The 17,194-nt window shown below is 35.8% G+C and overlaps 1 protein-coding gene across 1 annotated transcript in view; it reads left to right on the top strand.

Annotated features, from left to right (window-relative positions):
* The window catches only part of ZNF407 (zinc finger protein 407), a 355,097-nt gene that overhangs the window by 26,401 nt on the left and 311,502 nt on the right, over positions 1–17,194 (top strand). Inside the window, exons 2-3 of the mRNA XM_074576527.1 lie at positions 930–5,741; positions 11,671–11,785. Of these exons, the coding sequence (XP_074432628.1) occupies positions 965–5,741; positions 11,671–11,785 (4,892 nt within the window). The 5' untranslated portion in view covers positions 930–964. The remainder of the gene's footprint in view (positions 1–929; positions 5,742–11,670; positions 11,786–17,194) is intronic.

The raw sequence follows: 17,194 nt of genomic DNA, 5'->3' as shown, positions 1-17,194 counted from the left end.
ATCATCTGTTAAAATGAAATGCATTTTCAATTCTCAATCGCTTGGTATCAAAATGAAAAGGTAATAAATGTCAAGATTTGATTTCCCACACCCATCCCTCTTATAAACTGTGTTGGTAGCATCAGTTTTCTAGTGGTGACATCTTTTTGGGAGCAGGAAGGTCATACTGGGCAGTTGAGCAAAAGCTTTTGGTAACGGGATTTGAACGGCTAGAGTTTGTGCTGCGGTTCAAAGATGCTGCCCTTCTCTGCACTGCTATTTCATGACTTTTTCATTCTTTCTCCCCCACTCCCAATTGGGAAATGAAGTTTTAGAGGACATTTTAGGAATGATGGGGAACTATACTTGTGGCATATTCTTTTAGAACATGGCTCTATTTGTGTTTTCCCTCTTTCTCTTTAGCAGGTAATCTAAGCGGAGAAAGGAAAGAAAGGTTCATACTTAAAACGTTTAACATTTACGTTGGCTTTGTTTTGCTTGTTCTTGCAGACATTGTTATTTCCTCTTTGGAGCTTTTAAGTTTGGGAACCTGGATTTCTATTTCAGGAAGAGTTGAACATCCCATGGCTGGTTCCCTGAAAGCTGTTAGTATTTCCTGTCCAAAAAATGCTTCCAGAAACTAAGTTTAGGCTTGTCTGCCCAAGTTGAAGCATGTAGTAAATTACTGGATTACACAAAAACTACAGAAGCTAGTACTCACTCACACGGTGCTTAATACAGCGAGAGCTCTGTAACCAAGTGCCTAGAAGTTGGTTTGATTTTTAGATGTCATAAGTTTAGACACCATGCTGAAAATGTAGCCTTGTATCTTTCATTGTGTCTGTCTTCCTGACGTATTTTTAATTTGCTGTATTGCTTAGTTTTTTGACTTGAGTCTTTTAACTTTTGGTTGTGCGTAAAAGACTAATAATAACTCTTTTGTTTTATAGGTACTAAGTCAAATGATCTGCAATTGATAATATCAATGTTAAGAATGGATGGGGAGGAAAACAAGAAGAGAGATGAGGTTGATGATAGTTTACAAACTGAGTTGACAGAAGAATCCCAGAGAAATACATCAGGAGAAAATGCTGGATGTGACTCTTCATCTCAGCAGAAAACACGGCTTATATCAGATGAAGCGTTCAGGGACCTTGAAAAGAAAAGAAAAGAGAATGGCACAAACAAAAGGGCACTGTCAGGATCACCAAACATGGATGTTGTTGAAGTAGACAAACCTGAAAATGTCTCCAGAAAAAGAAAGCGGAGTTCTTCAGAAGACATGAAAAATAGTGAAAGGAAATTGCACGAAGTCATGGCTGGAGAAGCAGGTAGTATAGAAGGTGGAGCTGTAAAGACGGAAGGAGTTGCCTGTTCTCTTGGTGATGACATATTTAATTCAAATTTCCTGTGCCTACATTGTGATTTCAAGTGTGCTGATGGTGCCATATTGAAAAATCACAAGGAAAATAAACATTCACAAGAGTTGCCAGCTGCTGTTCCTGATAAGTTATCTTCTTCAGAAGAAATCAGTGTTGGCTATACAGTTGGAAACATAGACAAAGATCTTAAAGGCAAAATGAGTGATCAGTGTTCACCTTCCTGCTCTGATATGGAAAAACATAGACCAGAAAACCTCTCTAAACAATCCAAAGAGCAAACATGCCCTCACAGCAGTTCAACATTACATACGCATGTTAAGCAAGATCATGAGAATTCCAAGACATTTTGTTGTGATCTTTGTGGTTTTCAGAGTGCTGAGGAAAATCTCCTCAATTCTCATTTCCTTGGCAAGACGCACCTTCGACGCCAAAATCTTGCTGCACGGGGAGGATTTGTGCAGATATTGACAAAAAAATCCTTTAAAAAACAACAATCTATTGCAACCAAAGACAGGAATGTCAGAGCAAAACCTAGGACCAGTAAATTAAGGGCAAGAACTGCTGATGCAAAAGAATTAAGTGTTTGCAGTGCACTGAAAGGCTCAAAAGTAACCTTATCTAAACAAACTGATGGCACTGAACATGTTGAGATGATACCATCTTCAAATGTTACCACTGAAAAAACAGATACTATGACAGAAGAAACGTTGCTTTCTTCTGGTGAAGAACAAAATTATGAAGTCCGTACTGAAAAACTGGAAATACCAGGACCCTCAGAAAATATCTTGCAGAAAACTGAACTCCCGCCAACTACCAAAAAGCTAGTTAGCAGTATAAACATGACAAGAAGATTTGATAGACTGGGATATAAAAGAAACGTTGTCTTGTTAAGATCCTCGTTTGGACAGAGTAGGTCTTTTAGATTAAAAAAGCAGGTTAAAAGAAGGTACAATTTGATGGGTAATAGTAAGAGAGGCAACTCTGAAACTCAGAGAGTACACACAAAGCATAGCTCCAGCACACAGCTTAAACCTGGCGATTCAAACCCTATGTCACATATAGATTTAGAAATAGATGCTAAAAGTAATTGTAATACTACTTCAGAAATTCAAGATCTTACTGGAGATAAGCCAAATACCCTTTCTTCCAGCACTACAGAAACTAAAGAATCTGATGTTAAACCTACTGCTGATCATGGTGTTCTTCATACTTGTATTGTTTGTGGTCATGTTTTTGAGAACAGAAAAAGTTTGGAAATTCATGTTGCAAAGCTTCATACAAAAAGGATCCAGTTTCATTGTCAGATGTGTAGTTATTCCTCTGGAGTCAGGGAAGACGTGAACCAACACTGTCAGGACAGTAAACACCAGATGGGCGGTTGTAGCTTTAATTGTCAACTCTGTTCATTTACCAGCTTGAATGTGACCAGCCTTCAAAGCCATATGAGTGAGGTGCATAATATGTCCCATAGTTGTCCAACTTGCATTCTTTTTTTTCAAATGGAAGAAGAGCTGATAAATCATCAAAAAAATGAGAAACACGATGGTTCGTTATTTCAGCAAGCTACTCCATTGAGTAACAGCGATCGGACCTTGCAAGTGGTAACTTACACTGACTCAGTATCCAACAATAGCCAAAATCTTGCAAAGGAAATGGAAGTATCAATGAAAGCAAAACCTCCAGACTCTTCCTTCATAAATCACAGAAATGAACTAAAGCATTCTGTTCTGAATAAAACCCAATTTCAATGTAAGAAGTGTTTTTATAAAACAAGATCTTCCACGGTTCTTACAAGGCACATAAAACTCCGACATGCCCAGGAGTATCACTTCCTTTGCAAAGCGTGTAATCTCTACTCACTGAGTAAGGAAGGAATGGAGAAGCATATCAAAAGAAGCAAGCACCTTGAAAATGCCAGGAAAAACAACATTGGACTACGTTTTGAAGAATGTATTGAAAAGGTTTGTGTTGGTGTTGGTGGTATTAAAACAGTGGTGGATCCTTCCGTTTCTGGGAGTGGGAATATAGAGTTAGATAAAGAAATCATACACGTTTCATCCCCTTCTGGGGAAAACATATCAAGTAATAAGGAACTCATTCCCCTTGATCAAAGGATTGGTGAAAATGAATTGGTTTTAGCTAATGCATCCAGAAGAGGGAAACCAAAAGGCACTATTTCTAGGACATGTACCCATTGTGGCCTTTTGGCCTCCAGTGTTACAAATTTGACTGTTCACATCAGACGAAAGCACAGTCATCAGTACAGCTATTTGTGTAAGGTTTGCAATTATTACACTGTAACCAAAGGAGATATGGAACGCCATTGCACAACCAAAAAACACAAAAGTCGTGTTGAAATAGAAGGACGTGGAAAACAGGACTCGGAGATCATCGTTAGCCCCGAAGGAGGTAATTTGGAATCCATGAACAAGAAGGTTAATAGCCCCATGAATGCCGTGTATGAACATGTTGAGGATGGTAGCCAGTCATCAGATTTGGAAAATTCTGTCTTAGACAATCAGGAAGTTGAGCAAGGAGATGCTGAGCTAGAAGTTGTAAATGCCAGTAGGCTGCCAGATTTGGAGCATACTAGCAACCCATTAAATATAAACCAACGTATATTTCTGGAACCAGCTAGGGTTACTCAAGATGGTGACCCATGCTTCCGAAGAAGAGCAATGGGTGCAAATGACAACAAGTGTGTACACTGCAGCTTCATTGCTCATTCTTCTTCTTCTTTAGAGCTGCATGTGAAGCGAAAACATACAAAACAATTTGAATACTACTGCATGGCTTGCGACTACTATGCTGTTACTCGCAGAGAGATGATTAGGCATGCAGCAACAGAGAAACATAAAATTAGAAGAGAATCTTATGTTTATTCTGCTTCTGGGGAGGAAGCAAACACAGCAAATAACACTAAAGAAGGCACTGCTTTGTCTCAAGAGGAGCACCATCACAGTGCAGGAGAATGGAAAACTGGTTTAGGTGAAACAAAATGTGCCAATGACACAGCGGAAGGTGATCGTGTAAGTAAAAGCTTAACTGAGTGTACTGTCTTAGACGAAAATGCATCTGCAGGAATGCCTGAAGGTGGCAGTTCCCAAAAGGCAGTAGAAGGTGAACTTGAAGAGGAGTCTAAAAATGGAGGAGAAAAACTTTTTCCTGAAGAATTCCAGCAAACTCCTCAAAAAGATAAAGTTGTTAAACTTGACAAGGAAGTATCCGATAAAGAAACAGGTACTTGTGAGTTACAGAAAAGCAAGCATGGTCAGGAGCTGCTCAACTCAGGCGGTGATTGCACTGCAGAAAATCAAAATAGATCAAGCAGCACAAACTTGAATTCAGGAGAAGGTGAGGAAAGCTTTGAAGCAAATAGAGAAAACCCTGGAGTAGAGTGTAGAAACACAGACATTCTCAAAAAAATATCACTGAAAAAAAATAACCCACTTCTGCCAACTCTTCCAGAAACAAGTAGTGCAGTAGAGCAATCCAATTTTGCTGGAAACATTGTAGAAATGGTACAAAATATACATAGTTTAGAGGGTGACAGAAGTTTGAAAGAGGATCCTACTGGGGAGGAGGAAGAAGCCCTTATGGAAGCACAACATGAAGCAGAAGTAACTATAAATAACAATGTTTGGGAGGCAGATGGCTCAACAGCTGAGGGCATGCAAGAAAGTAGTAATGAGGCTTTAGGAACAGTTATCAGTGCTGATGATAAAGGAAAGGCACTGCAAAATTTTGGCAAGTTTGATTCTTCTATAGTGAGGTTAAAAAGCCATCAAGATGGGGAGGCCACTGACCATTCTGCTGAAGGCCAGATGTCAGGTGGAGTGAAGGCTAGCGAGCTCACAGCGAAAGCGGACCCTTCACCAAGCGGTGGGAAAAAGAAGAAGTCAGAAGGAATTTCCCTTGGGGAATCGACACGTATTCGCTGCGATGACTGTGGTTTTCTAGCAGATGGTTTGAGCGGACTAAATGTTCACATAGCCATGAAACATCCTTCAAAAGAGAAACATTTTCATTGTTTACTCTGTGGAAAATCATTTTACACAGAGAGCAACCTTCACCAGCACTTGGCCAGTGCCGGGCACATGCGGAACGAGCAGGCAAGCGTGGAGGAGCTGCCCGAAGGAGGTGCTACCTTTAAGTGCGTGAAGTGCACGGAGCCCTTCGATTCAGAGCAGAGCTTGTTTCTCCACATCAAAGAGCAACACGAAGAGCTGTTGCGGGAAGTGAATAAGTACATTGTGGAAGACACTGAGCAAATAAACAGGGAGAGGGAAGAGAACCAAGGCAATGTCTGCAAGTACTGTGGGAAGATGTGTAGAAGTAGCAATTCCATGGCCTTCCTAGCTCACATCCGTACCCATACAGGTATGGAAACGCTCTTTGTAAGTGGTCTCGTTCAAACAGAGTGAATTATACCATTGGTCTTTTTCTGCTTGTTAATCTCTTTAACGTTTCTTAGGAACTGGCATTCATATTGCCTGATGAGCCCCCGATGAAATTCAAAAAATTACCTAGAGGGGTATGAAAATACAGTGATCAAAGGGCAAAAAATGTAAGAACATTTTAAGCGCAGTCACCCTTCTGCTTTTTTGTTTCATATAGAGAGATTTCCTTTCCTTTAATCTAAATTGTAACTATTAATTGGTTCTTAAATTTATATAATGAAGCAGTGGTGGTTTGAGAGAACAATTAGGTGTTCTAACTTCCTCGCAGTTGTTTAATATCCAAATTGTTTATTTCATTTCAGTTCAGTTACACTTTCAGCATTACATAATGCTTCAGGATAGACATTTGATATTACATCATTCCTAAACAAATACCAATAAGAAGCAGCAAGAGGTTTTTGTAGAAATAAGTTATGGGAACTGGAATTGGTCAGCCTTTTTGGAAGGTAGTGTGTAATGCTGATGTGATGCACAGGGATGTAGCATCTGATTTAGTTTCTGTGCTGATCACACTTTCAATTCATTTTTATGTTTAATTTTAAGTGGAAAATTTGAAAACATTTTTGTAGAAAAATGCATAAGCTGCAGTTCTAAATTTATGTAAAAATTCACTGCGATGTTTCTATAAACCTGCCATACATTCTTTATTTTAAATAGACAGCTTTTCTAAATCACTGAGCTCTGCTTAGACAAGTGGTGTCTCCATGGTTGAATTTATGAGTGGATTTGAATAATAAATTCACATTTCAATGAACATATTTTCATTAAAACTGTAAGGTTTATTTTACTGTACTTTTAAATAATGGCTTATTATGGAAGCTATAGTTTAAATTCATGCAGTATTTGAAACTTAGTGCATGGTTACAAGGAGGAGAACAAAAAGGTAAGAAAAAAGAAACATAAAAGAATGGTAATTCCTGGCATAATCCTAAAATAGTTTCGTAAGGTTTTTTATGAAAAGGCAAAGGCGTGACTGGACAACAAAGTTTAAAATTAATCTTGGGAAACATAGACATTGTATTTCAAACCTTTCAAAGTATTTTACTATAACTGTGGTATTCATGTATGCCAATAACTCACATACTTAATACTTTCAGCATTCCTTCTGTCCTGTCAATAACGTAGTTATCCGTATTGCTTCAGCTGATACCCAACTTTGAATGCAGTGTTAAGTCTTTAGAGGGATGCTCGTGTTCACATGGTCAGAACAGCTGTATAAGCCCTTAATATGCCCTCTTACGGCAGATAAAACTGAATAAAACTAAGGGGGAGGATGCTAATGGAGCTCTCTTTAGAATTCTTTATGCAACTGTCTGGTCAAGACATGTTGCTTATAATTGATGTGTCCATTACTTGAATTCTCTTGTAATTATAGTCAATAAGTCTTGTAAATGTGTTAAAGCTCACTAAAAGCATACAAATTCAAGAACAGAGTAAGGCTAATAATTTAAAATAATCAATGTAGGCATTTCAGCACTTAATTTCCCTTGTGTGTTGATAGCTGATCATTCTTAATCCATTAAGATTTATTTAGTCGTTTACAATGCAAAATAGGTTTGCACTGGTCACTTGTGCCATTTGAAAATGTCCACCAGGTTAAGTGCAGAATGTAGTCCATTAGTCTTCCTTGACTATATGTATTAATTGCATTTAAAATCAAGTTAATGTGGATGTGAAAGTGAGGTAACTATCAATATATGACAAAGCAACCCTACTTACATAAGTTACATCATTGATTGTAACATTTAGTAAAAGTTAGTGTACTTTTTAACATCTTGTGTGTAGGTCTTATCATGAAGTATATTTTTATTGTGCTTTTGGATGGCCCTAAATATGCAAAGCAGTAAAAGAACACATTTCATTTTGCAAGTCATTTTTCGGTGGTGCTTGCAGAGGGGATATAGAAGGGTTACAGAACAGAGTTTCATCTGCCCTCTTTCTCACGGCACCTTTAAATGAAATGCTTTTCTTTTGCTTTGCTTATTCACATAAATAGTAATGTGGAGACTTTTATTAATAGTTAATGGGAAGAAAGATTTCTCTTCCAATCCGTATTTTCATATTTGTGATTGCCTTTGTGTCTTATAGAACCTTTTCTTCCGATCTGTATCATAGTGGATGCAGTTGAATAAGAAACACGTTTTTGGGAGTGGTGGCAGAGGGAACTGACCTACTCCACCAACTGTATATAGAATCATAGAATCATAGAACGGTTCGGGTTGGAAGGGGCCTTAAAGATCATCTAGTTCCAACCCCCACTGGTGAGGCAAAGTACAGTATTTCTAGCTTCTTATCTGTTCCAGGGTTACACCAGGTACATAATAGGAGCATTTTCCCATTTATTGTTCTGATTATGTGCTTTTTAAAAAAACATCTTTCTTCAGCATCCAGATGTGCATATATGTGTTTATATATGTGTGTGTGTGTAACCATATCCAACTCCTTGCCTTTTTTTTTTTATTGAGTAATTGGTGATGGTTTGGGGGGCAGAAGGGAAGGGAAAATTGTAGAAAGATATAACTAATGATTTCCATTAATAGAAAAATAATGTTTCAAAATACCGTTAAATAATGTAGGAGATTTTCACATTGCAAATGAGAGGGAAGCTTTGCTAGAGAGGAGATAACAAGTAAGTCCATCACATGTTGACAAGTGAAAATGAGGAAGTGTAAAGAAAAATAAAAGGAGTAGTAGAGGTGGAAGACTTTTTAGTTTGCAATTGATGCAGGTCCCGTAAACTTAATTAACAATCAACATCTGAGGAAAAATCACCTGCAACCACATCATCTTTGTTTCGTTTCTCATCAGATTTCTCAGTTAATGGAAGGTTTGCTCAATGTAAGTGTGGTATCTTACTCCCCATGTCCTAACCATGGGAGGAAATGGTAGGATGGTACTTCATGCGGCTCCGCTCACTTTGCATTGGGCCTGAGCTGGGGACACAGCTATGCCAGCAGGTGCAGGTGGTGTTGCCTTTGGCTGGCTTAAAGCTGAGGCAGTGAATTTTTCTTATAGTTTTGGGTGTCTATTGTTTTAGTGTAAATTAAGGACTATGAACTCCAGTCTTTTTTTTGGAAAACAGTACCATGGTTTGTGTCTGTCTGTCTGAACTCTTAAATTTAGTCTATTTACAATTTGGTGGGGTTTTTTGGTTGTTTGGTTTGGTTTGGATTTTTGTTGGGGTTTTTTTGGGGTGTGGTTTTCCCCCCCCCCCAGTTCTCTTGTTAAAAGCCATATTGTTTATTCCTACTAACAGACAATATATATATTTTTTTACATGCCATAATTTGTGGATAAAGTAATTCTGTGCCTTTTTTTTTTTTTTCAGTCTTTTAGTTGAAAAGCTGCTATATTGAAAGTATTTCTCTCATTTTTCTGTGAAATAAAAGCCAACTATGAATCCAGTAGTATCACATTTAAGGTAGCATATGAGAACCATTAAAGTTTGTGATAATATAAGTATGGCTAAGAAATGGTTAATTGCTTCAACATTGTTTCAGACAGCCTTACAGCAAATACAGATTTTTTTGCCTCATTAGTTTGACTCTTAGTCTAATGTCTTCATCTTCAGTATAAAATTTTAGGTTGTTCCATTCAGGAACATACTGGAACAAATTTGGCACCAGCAACCTAAAAGGGAGATGCACTGCTTTTGTTTCAGGTGATAAGTACTGACTGGAGCCTGCCAGCACTTGAATTTTCATAGAGTTTAAATGGAGATGTTAACAGATATTCAGCTCTGGATCTGAGAAATAAATAAGAAAACCTCAAGGCCTCAGTGATTTTTGGATGAGAGCAGTCAACAGAATAATACATTTCTGTATTGTCAGCACACTGTAGCTACGATTGGTCTGAACTCGAGTTTTTCACAAAGGAGTCATGTAAATGGAAAACAGCAAAGGTCTTGTATGGAAGCCCTGCGGGACACCTGCAGTAACAGAATGAGGAACGAATTTACAATTTAATCAGTAGGAGAGACACTAAGGGAACATAGGATTGAATTCACATGGTATTTGAATTCTGTGACAAAAAAAGCAGTATAAACACCAACACGTTTTAAAAAATCCTGTCCAGCCGTGGCCTTGATGTTATAATTGTGCAAATAGTCTTTAAGATCATAAGTTAAAACATCAACTTTTAATAATCTTTTGTTTAATGCAAAGAGAGGCTCTTTTTTTATTTGCATGGATCCCTTTATAGAATGCAGTGTTGATTTGAAATGTCACCAAATTAATGATTAATTTAGTTTTATCAGGATCATTTAAATAAACTGGAGTTTTTCAGGGTGATTGATAGAATGTGATTGCTGTTAGCTGCAGTCTCAACCTGCTTTTGACATTTAAACATATAAAGCTGACTAGATATAACCATTCAGGTGCTAAATATATTTTACATCTACTTCCAACAGTAGAAATGGAAGTATTAAGAGATCTGGCTTCATTGTCATTGAACTGTGAAATATTCAACCTTGTCTGCCCGTGCTTAGTACTGTTGACTTTTTTATTTCAGTTAGAAGATTAAAATTAAATGCTTCATTTTTCGTTAGCTTTTGGGAATTAAATTGAAATTTAAGACTCTAAAAATTTTTACTAAGATCCTCAATTTCACCAACGGATGCTTGGAGGATATTCTGTTTTCAAGGGCAAAGCAAAAAGGTTCATTGATCAAGTATGATATAGTGTAACATTTTTCTTATCAGAGCTCTTTATGTATATTTATTAAAGACCACATATTTCATATTATGCTTAACTGTATTGGAAGAAGTACTTCACAAAACATAGACGAAACATAATATGGAGACTCTGTGACCATATTGTACTTACTTTTAACTGCAGTTTTACGATTTTGATTTATTGATTTAAGAATTTAGTGGTCAGAAAATTGGTCAGAAAAAACAGCACGCTTTAGAATGATGTTCCTGCGTAATAACATGAGGACTCACATTTGCCCAATTTAACTATTTCAGTTTAAAAATATGGTTTTTCCATCCTCAAGGGAGGATCACTGTTAATTAAGACAGACAAATAATTTGACTTTTTGCTGAACTGATGTGATACAAGAAATAGGCTGGTACTTCTTCCTTGGAGACATAATTTCAGAGTTCTTTGGTCTGCAGTAGACATTTAATATTAAAGTTTGTTCTTGAAATAAATAATAGCCAAAATGTCAATACTTCTGGTTTGCAGAATAATCATAAATTCTTGACCATAAAACAGTCATAAAGGCATAATATTTTATCCACTGTATATTCATACATTGCATGTCATTACAATAGCTAGGTGATGAATCATTTTCTGTGTGTGACAGAACAAATCTGAAATACCAATGCTAATGTGAAATCTATTCAAAGTCGGAAGACTTGTAAAATTACTTTACTTTAAATATATTTTCTTAAAAAACAAGTACATTTTGCAGTTTACACCAATATGAAGCCACTCTAAGACCATTACCTGAGTTTCAGCATTTGTAAATGGGGAAAGGTGTAGAACAACTTTTGCTGTCTTGTTGAAAGGTTATCTACCTACTGTATTATCTTCTCATTTTAATATTTTGTAGTTTTTTTTAATAATAATAATAAAAAGAGTAAATTATTATTAAAAGTTAAGAGTCTCTGTGATCTTGAGCTTAAGGAAACTTTAATGAGTAATGTATAGCATATACCGTCTGTGTCCTGGGAATTATAAATTTATGTACAAGACACTTTTTTTTTGTTAGGTAAAATCTCAAACAGGTTAAATGTGGGATAGGCTTTTTTTAAAGGTTATTTTTCCCCAGGATTTTTTATTTCTTTAACTGTGGGTGATATATTATTCTAATTCAACTCATATCTTATGCTAAATTTTACTTAGGATCAAAGCCATTCAAGTGCAAGATATGCCACTTTGCAACAGCTCAGCTCGGAGATGCCAGAAACCATGTCAAGAGGCACCTTGGGATGAGGGAATACAAGTGTCATGTCTGTGGGTGAGTAAATTGAAACAGTCTCCACCATGGTTAACCAGGAGAAGAGTGCGGGATATGCTTTGTTTCAGAACTGAAAACTGTGATGTGAGCAAGAGTGGCTAAAATTATGCATGCATATCCTCCTTTCCATTGTTATGGTAAATTCCTTAAATACAGTTATGACATTCTTTTCCCACTTCTAATCCTGCACTGAAGATGAGCAATTTTATGGGCTACAAGGTCAATTTGAACCTGTAATCTGTAAATTGACTAAATTATAGGATGTTCATTCACATTGCCAGGGAGAACTGTAAATTCCATTTAAAGACATAAAAAATATATAATATAGACTTTACTGTGTGGGGTTTTTTCTTTTGCTATACTGTTATAATTTTAGTACCATTAACAGAATTCTGGACTCCATTAGGGTTTTCATTCTTTACGAAAACAAAACACAAGACTGATTTTTCAAACAAACGGATCTAAATTATTGCACGCACAAGACTTTAAAAATAAATGGAAGTCTTTTATGTATGCTTGTGTTCTTGTTTGTTACCCAAAAAATCTTGTTTTTCTTTTTTACTTAATCGTTATTTCCTCAGAAGGATCGTTCATAATGTTTAATTGTCCTTCAAATGTGTTGCATTTAATAGGAGGCATTGAGATTCCTTAATGCAAAACTAATTAATTTAGCAGAAATGTTTAAAAGGTTTTAAAATGCCATGGCATATATGGTACATCATAGGACATTCAAAGTTGGATTTTAATACCCTAGTTCTGATTAAAAATATATTTTAATGTTATTATGCTGGAGAAATTAACTAATATATGCATCATATAAAAACATTTTACTCAAACCTATGTAACCTGCTATAGCAGTCTTCTGGCTAATGTGTAGAACAGCGCAGGTTCAATTAGATGATGCAGTGCGCACATGAATGGTGTGGTGTGATGTTGGGGATAATATTCAGCAGGAGGGGGTTTTTTAGCCTTAGTATACCCAACTACTGCAGGACAAAGTGAGTTCCACATTTTAAAGGACAAGTGAATCTTCAGTTGAAGATGCAGCTGAGTGATTTTCCCTGATTCATCTCTCTGTTTTTCAAATCATTTTGCATGCAGCATTATGAGATACTTTGGATGTTCTTACTCACTTAAGAAAATTAATTGCTGGCTTCTTGAAACAAGATATAAAAACGTATGAGCCTAATTCTTAAGTCCACTGACTATCAGTAGTAGAATAACTTGTGCTACTCTGTATTTTGCAGCATGTTTAAAATGAACATTATGCATGGTAGGCTATTTTACATTGTTTCAAAAATCTTATTTACTATCTCTGCTATATAAATTGCCAAGAATTTGGTGTGGAAGATAGTTAACAACTACAGATCCACAAAACTGTTTAGCTAAGGCTAAGCTCTGTTCTTTAGAAGTTGTCAGCAAACTTGACAATGGTTCTTTATTCAATTCCCTTTTAACTTAAACTGAAAAAGCATCATATTATTTAACTATCTTATCATGAGAGGAAAAGTAAAACAAATCTCAAAATAGCTAATACTGTATCTTTTATAAAAAAAAAGAATTAAAATGATTAGGATTTGGCACAGTACCTCATTTTTTGAAAAACTCATTCCTTCACTTCAGGATTGACATGTTCTTAGAATCTCTCTCAGAAATTACAGAACTCTCAGTTGCAATTACCAACAGTTATGCAAGAGAGAGAACAAAACACGTATGGATGATTTCAACTCTGGACTTGAATGTCAGTCACTTTGCTAAGCTGATTGCGTACTGTCTGTTGCTCACGTGTCTTACCTGGTGGCCAAGCACGTACTCCTTTTGCATTTTTGTGTAGTATTGTATTGCTCATTTTCATCAACAATATGAAGCTGTGCTATTTAGATATGGCAAAACAATCAGCTGAAGAGACATAACACACTACCCTGTGCTCACAAAAATCTGATTTGTTTACCTGTTTAAATAATCATCACATCTCACTTAATGTGCACCAAAAGTGTATTTTAAGAATTATACATTAACACCGATTTAATTGGAAAAGACATTTTTGTTCTGTAGCTAACAGTCCTGAAGAATTGAGCAGGATTTGAAGAAGAAGGAATGACCAGAGCAGTTTGAACTGCAGTCCGAATAATGAATATGCCATCCTTAAATGTGGAAGAAGAGAAAAAAGCGTAATAGCCTGTGCTGTATTTCTGCTATTTTAATTGAAAGGACTGGGTAGTGTGTAGGTTAAAAAAATAAAGTAGCAACATAAAAAAAATTAAAATTGCTAGGATTGGCTATCGGATTAGTGGCACTGTAGAGCGTTGGTACATTAACACCACTGACAATGTCAATTCATTATCATTGATGGCTAAATAATCTTAGAAATGCTCAGTGGACCTATTAGTTCCTGAACATAAGCAGCTCATGCTGCATTTCTTCATTAGCTTTAATTGCTATAAATTTTACCTTTTTAAAAATCATGCTTTAAAAGGTGAAGTGATCTTTCAGGAACATTAACTCTGTAATTTTGTCACAAACAGAAGGTCCTGCACTATGTTTTCTTTTCTGCAGTAGTTAATATTCTATCCTCTGACTTTTAGATTCATAGTAATAAGCCCTCTCTAGTTGCGAGGATAAATTGTGTTTCAAAAGCTTTTGAATCTGCGTGGGCACTTTTTAAAGGTGAAATGTCAGTGCAACATTGTGGTGTATTGTGGTCTCAAAATACCACTTTTTTTTTTTTTTTTTAGACAAAAATTCTTAGGAAATTTTTGTCTTAAAAAAAGAAGGCAAAAAGCTGTATCTGTATCGTGTTTTAGGAAGGGTTTGCTGTGTCTCAGTTTTCCAAATGATCCTCATATTTACATGATACAAAGTACACAATATGTAATTCACTTAGTTGTTGAAAAAGGCAGTAATTTTGCTGTGTTGTTTTATTTTTTTTAATTGAAGTTCAGGGTTTGTTTTTCTTCAGCTGCACATCAGAAACTACATGACACAGAAATTGGACACCGCTAATGTTTTAACATTTGGAATAAACCGTCTGCTAGTCATTTCCTTATCGCAGATGTGTGTTAATTGTTTTCTTTTCCATACCCATGGTTGTAAAATATATCCCATTATTTCAGGGGTAGTATCTATTTTCTGCGGGTAGCAAACTGCTGCACATTTGAATTAAATTTTTGAAAGTCTGGCTCTGAAATTGGCTGATACCCTGGGTTAGATCAGCAAATCTTGGTTGCCCAGCATTTAAAATTTTTGTTTCATTTGCCTGGTGAAATGCAGTGAAAACGCTTATCGTGCACTTTGCAAATTTTATGCCTCAGGTAGAACATGAAAAATGCCTTGTTCTGCACTTGAGATTTTTAACAGAATTTATAGGCAATGTTTGATTTAAAAATGCATCTACTATTCCTTTGCCTTTTTCTTGCCTTTGCTTTCAGAAACAGAATTTTTGGGGATGTAGTTACATGTTTCAAGTAAGAGTGTCTGCTTCTTTCTTTTTTTTTTTTCTCTCCTTTATGACTTCTTAAAAATCTACTGAGGAAGATGGGTATAAGGTAGGTTTGGATTTTTAGGAAAATTTTTAGCATTTGATAGTGCACAAAAACATTTTTATTACCTTCCTAAAAATTGAAAGGACATTTGTAATAATATCTTTATTACGTTTATTCCGTCTATAATATTCTATATATAGTAGTCAAGTGCTTTAAGTAACAAAAGTAAGTATTTGTATACACAAAGGAATTTGGAGAGGGGTGGGAAAGGTTGGGTTTTTTTCTGTATTTTGCTGAAGTTGTTCTTTCTTGTGGGATCATTTTTTTGGTTTGTTTTGTTGTTGGCTTTTTTTTTTTGCTTTGTTTCGGTCTTTTGGTGGATGGAGGTATTCATCTTTTTTACTTTCTGCTCTTGAGTTCTCAATTTGCTTTGAAACTCCTTTTGCCAATTAATTCTGGATACGTTGTAAGGTGTTCTGCTAAATACATGTTTTGCTAAATTCAGTTATTTTTTAAAGCCTCGTATAAACAAGCTTTGAGGAGAGTTATAGTGTCCCAACCATGGAAATAACTTCACTTTTGCTGCTGGTGTTAATGCTAAGAATAGTTCAGAGACCTTAATCTCTGTAAAGTTCAGTATTTTAATGACACTGGTTGCTTTGAGAATGTCTAAAGAAAAATACTCGCCTATATTGAATATAGTGGCTAATAGATCTTCGTACTTTACAGATAAGAATGTGCTTTGACTAGCTGCATCAAAAAAATTGGCTGTGCTCCTGTGTGTTGTGTTCTAAAAAATCTTTTAGATTTTCAGATTTTTTTTTAACTGATTCCTGTTAATGTCAGGCTACTTTTAGTGAAAGCCTGCTCTTCAGATTGCTTTTAGCAAGCAAAAAAGACTTATTCATAAATTTATTGGTAGGAGCAGGAAAAACATTATATTTTCAAGGATGCCTTAATGTACTGTCATGTAAATTAATTATTTATACTTGTGCAGTTTGGGAAATCTTAAATAGAAAGTTGTTGCTCTAGTAAAACTATTTTTGTGTGGTATTACCTAGTTTTTGTGCATTAGAAGGGATCTCTGTGTAGATGATTATAATGTCACTTTCTGACCTTTGCAGCTTGAATAATTGTAAATCATTGCTTCATAACGTGTCAGAGAATGTCTGTACTAGGCAATTAAATGGCAGAATATAATAGACCAAATTATTGCCTGTCATGTTTTCAACAACACAGTTAGTATTTGAGTTACACTTAATCATTACGTGCATTAGCAACTTCATTGGAATCCAGCTTCAGGCTGAGCATGAAATACATTACATTATTTAAACCTCTAATGGTAGAAGTCATTTATTTGTGTTGAAGTGTACAACATGCAGAGTTTCATAAAGCAAGGAACACTTGAGAGCTTAATTTATCCAAATCAAAGTCTAAATGCAGATAAACACAAGTGGCAAAAATTAGTAATTTTTATAGGCTGGAAATATTTAAAAATACATGGTTGTGGGTAATTGTAGGCAGCAGGAATAAATTAAAATCACTATTTTTAGTCAGCTCTGAGAACTAAAACTGTTGTATACCTAAATCATCAAATGCATCCTGAAATTGCATTTTTGAATGAACAATTAATTGCACACATCATACCTACGGATGTGTCCAAACAAAAAATATGTATTTGGTTCAGCTGTTTAGATAAGTGCGTGTGAAATGACTGTTCCAGATCCAGATATTCTGACTATCTGCATTTTGCCAGTTAGTCCTATCACACACTTGTGTCTATGTTTATTTCAGTAAAGAAAATGCGGTAAACCTACGTAACAGCATTCTGAACTTGCACATGCTTTTAAACTAATCAGAAAATACTAGAAAAATTTATGGAGTAAGGTAACATATGTGTTATATTATCTGGCCAATTTTTGTTCAG

The sequence above is a fragment of the Larus michahellis genome, chromosome 2 (genome assembly GCF_964199755.1).
Source record: "Larus michahellis chromosome 2, bLarMic1.1, whole genome shotgun sequence".
NCBI lineage: Eukaryota > Metazoa > Chordata > Aves > Charadriiformes > Laridae > Larus > Larus michahellis.
This window is presented reverse-complemented; position numbering and strand designations above follow the sequence as displayed.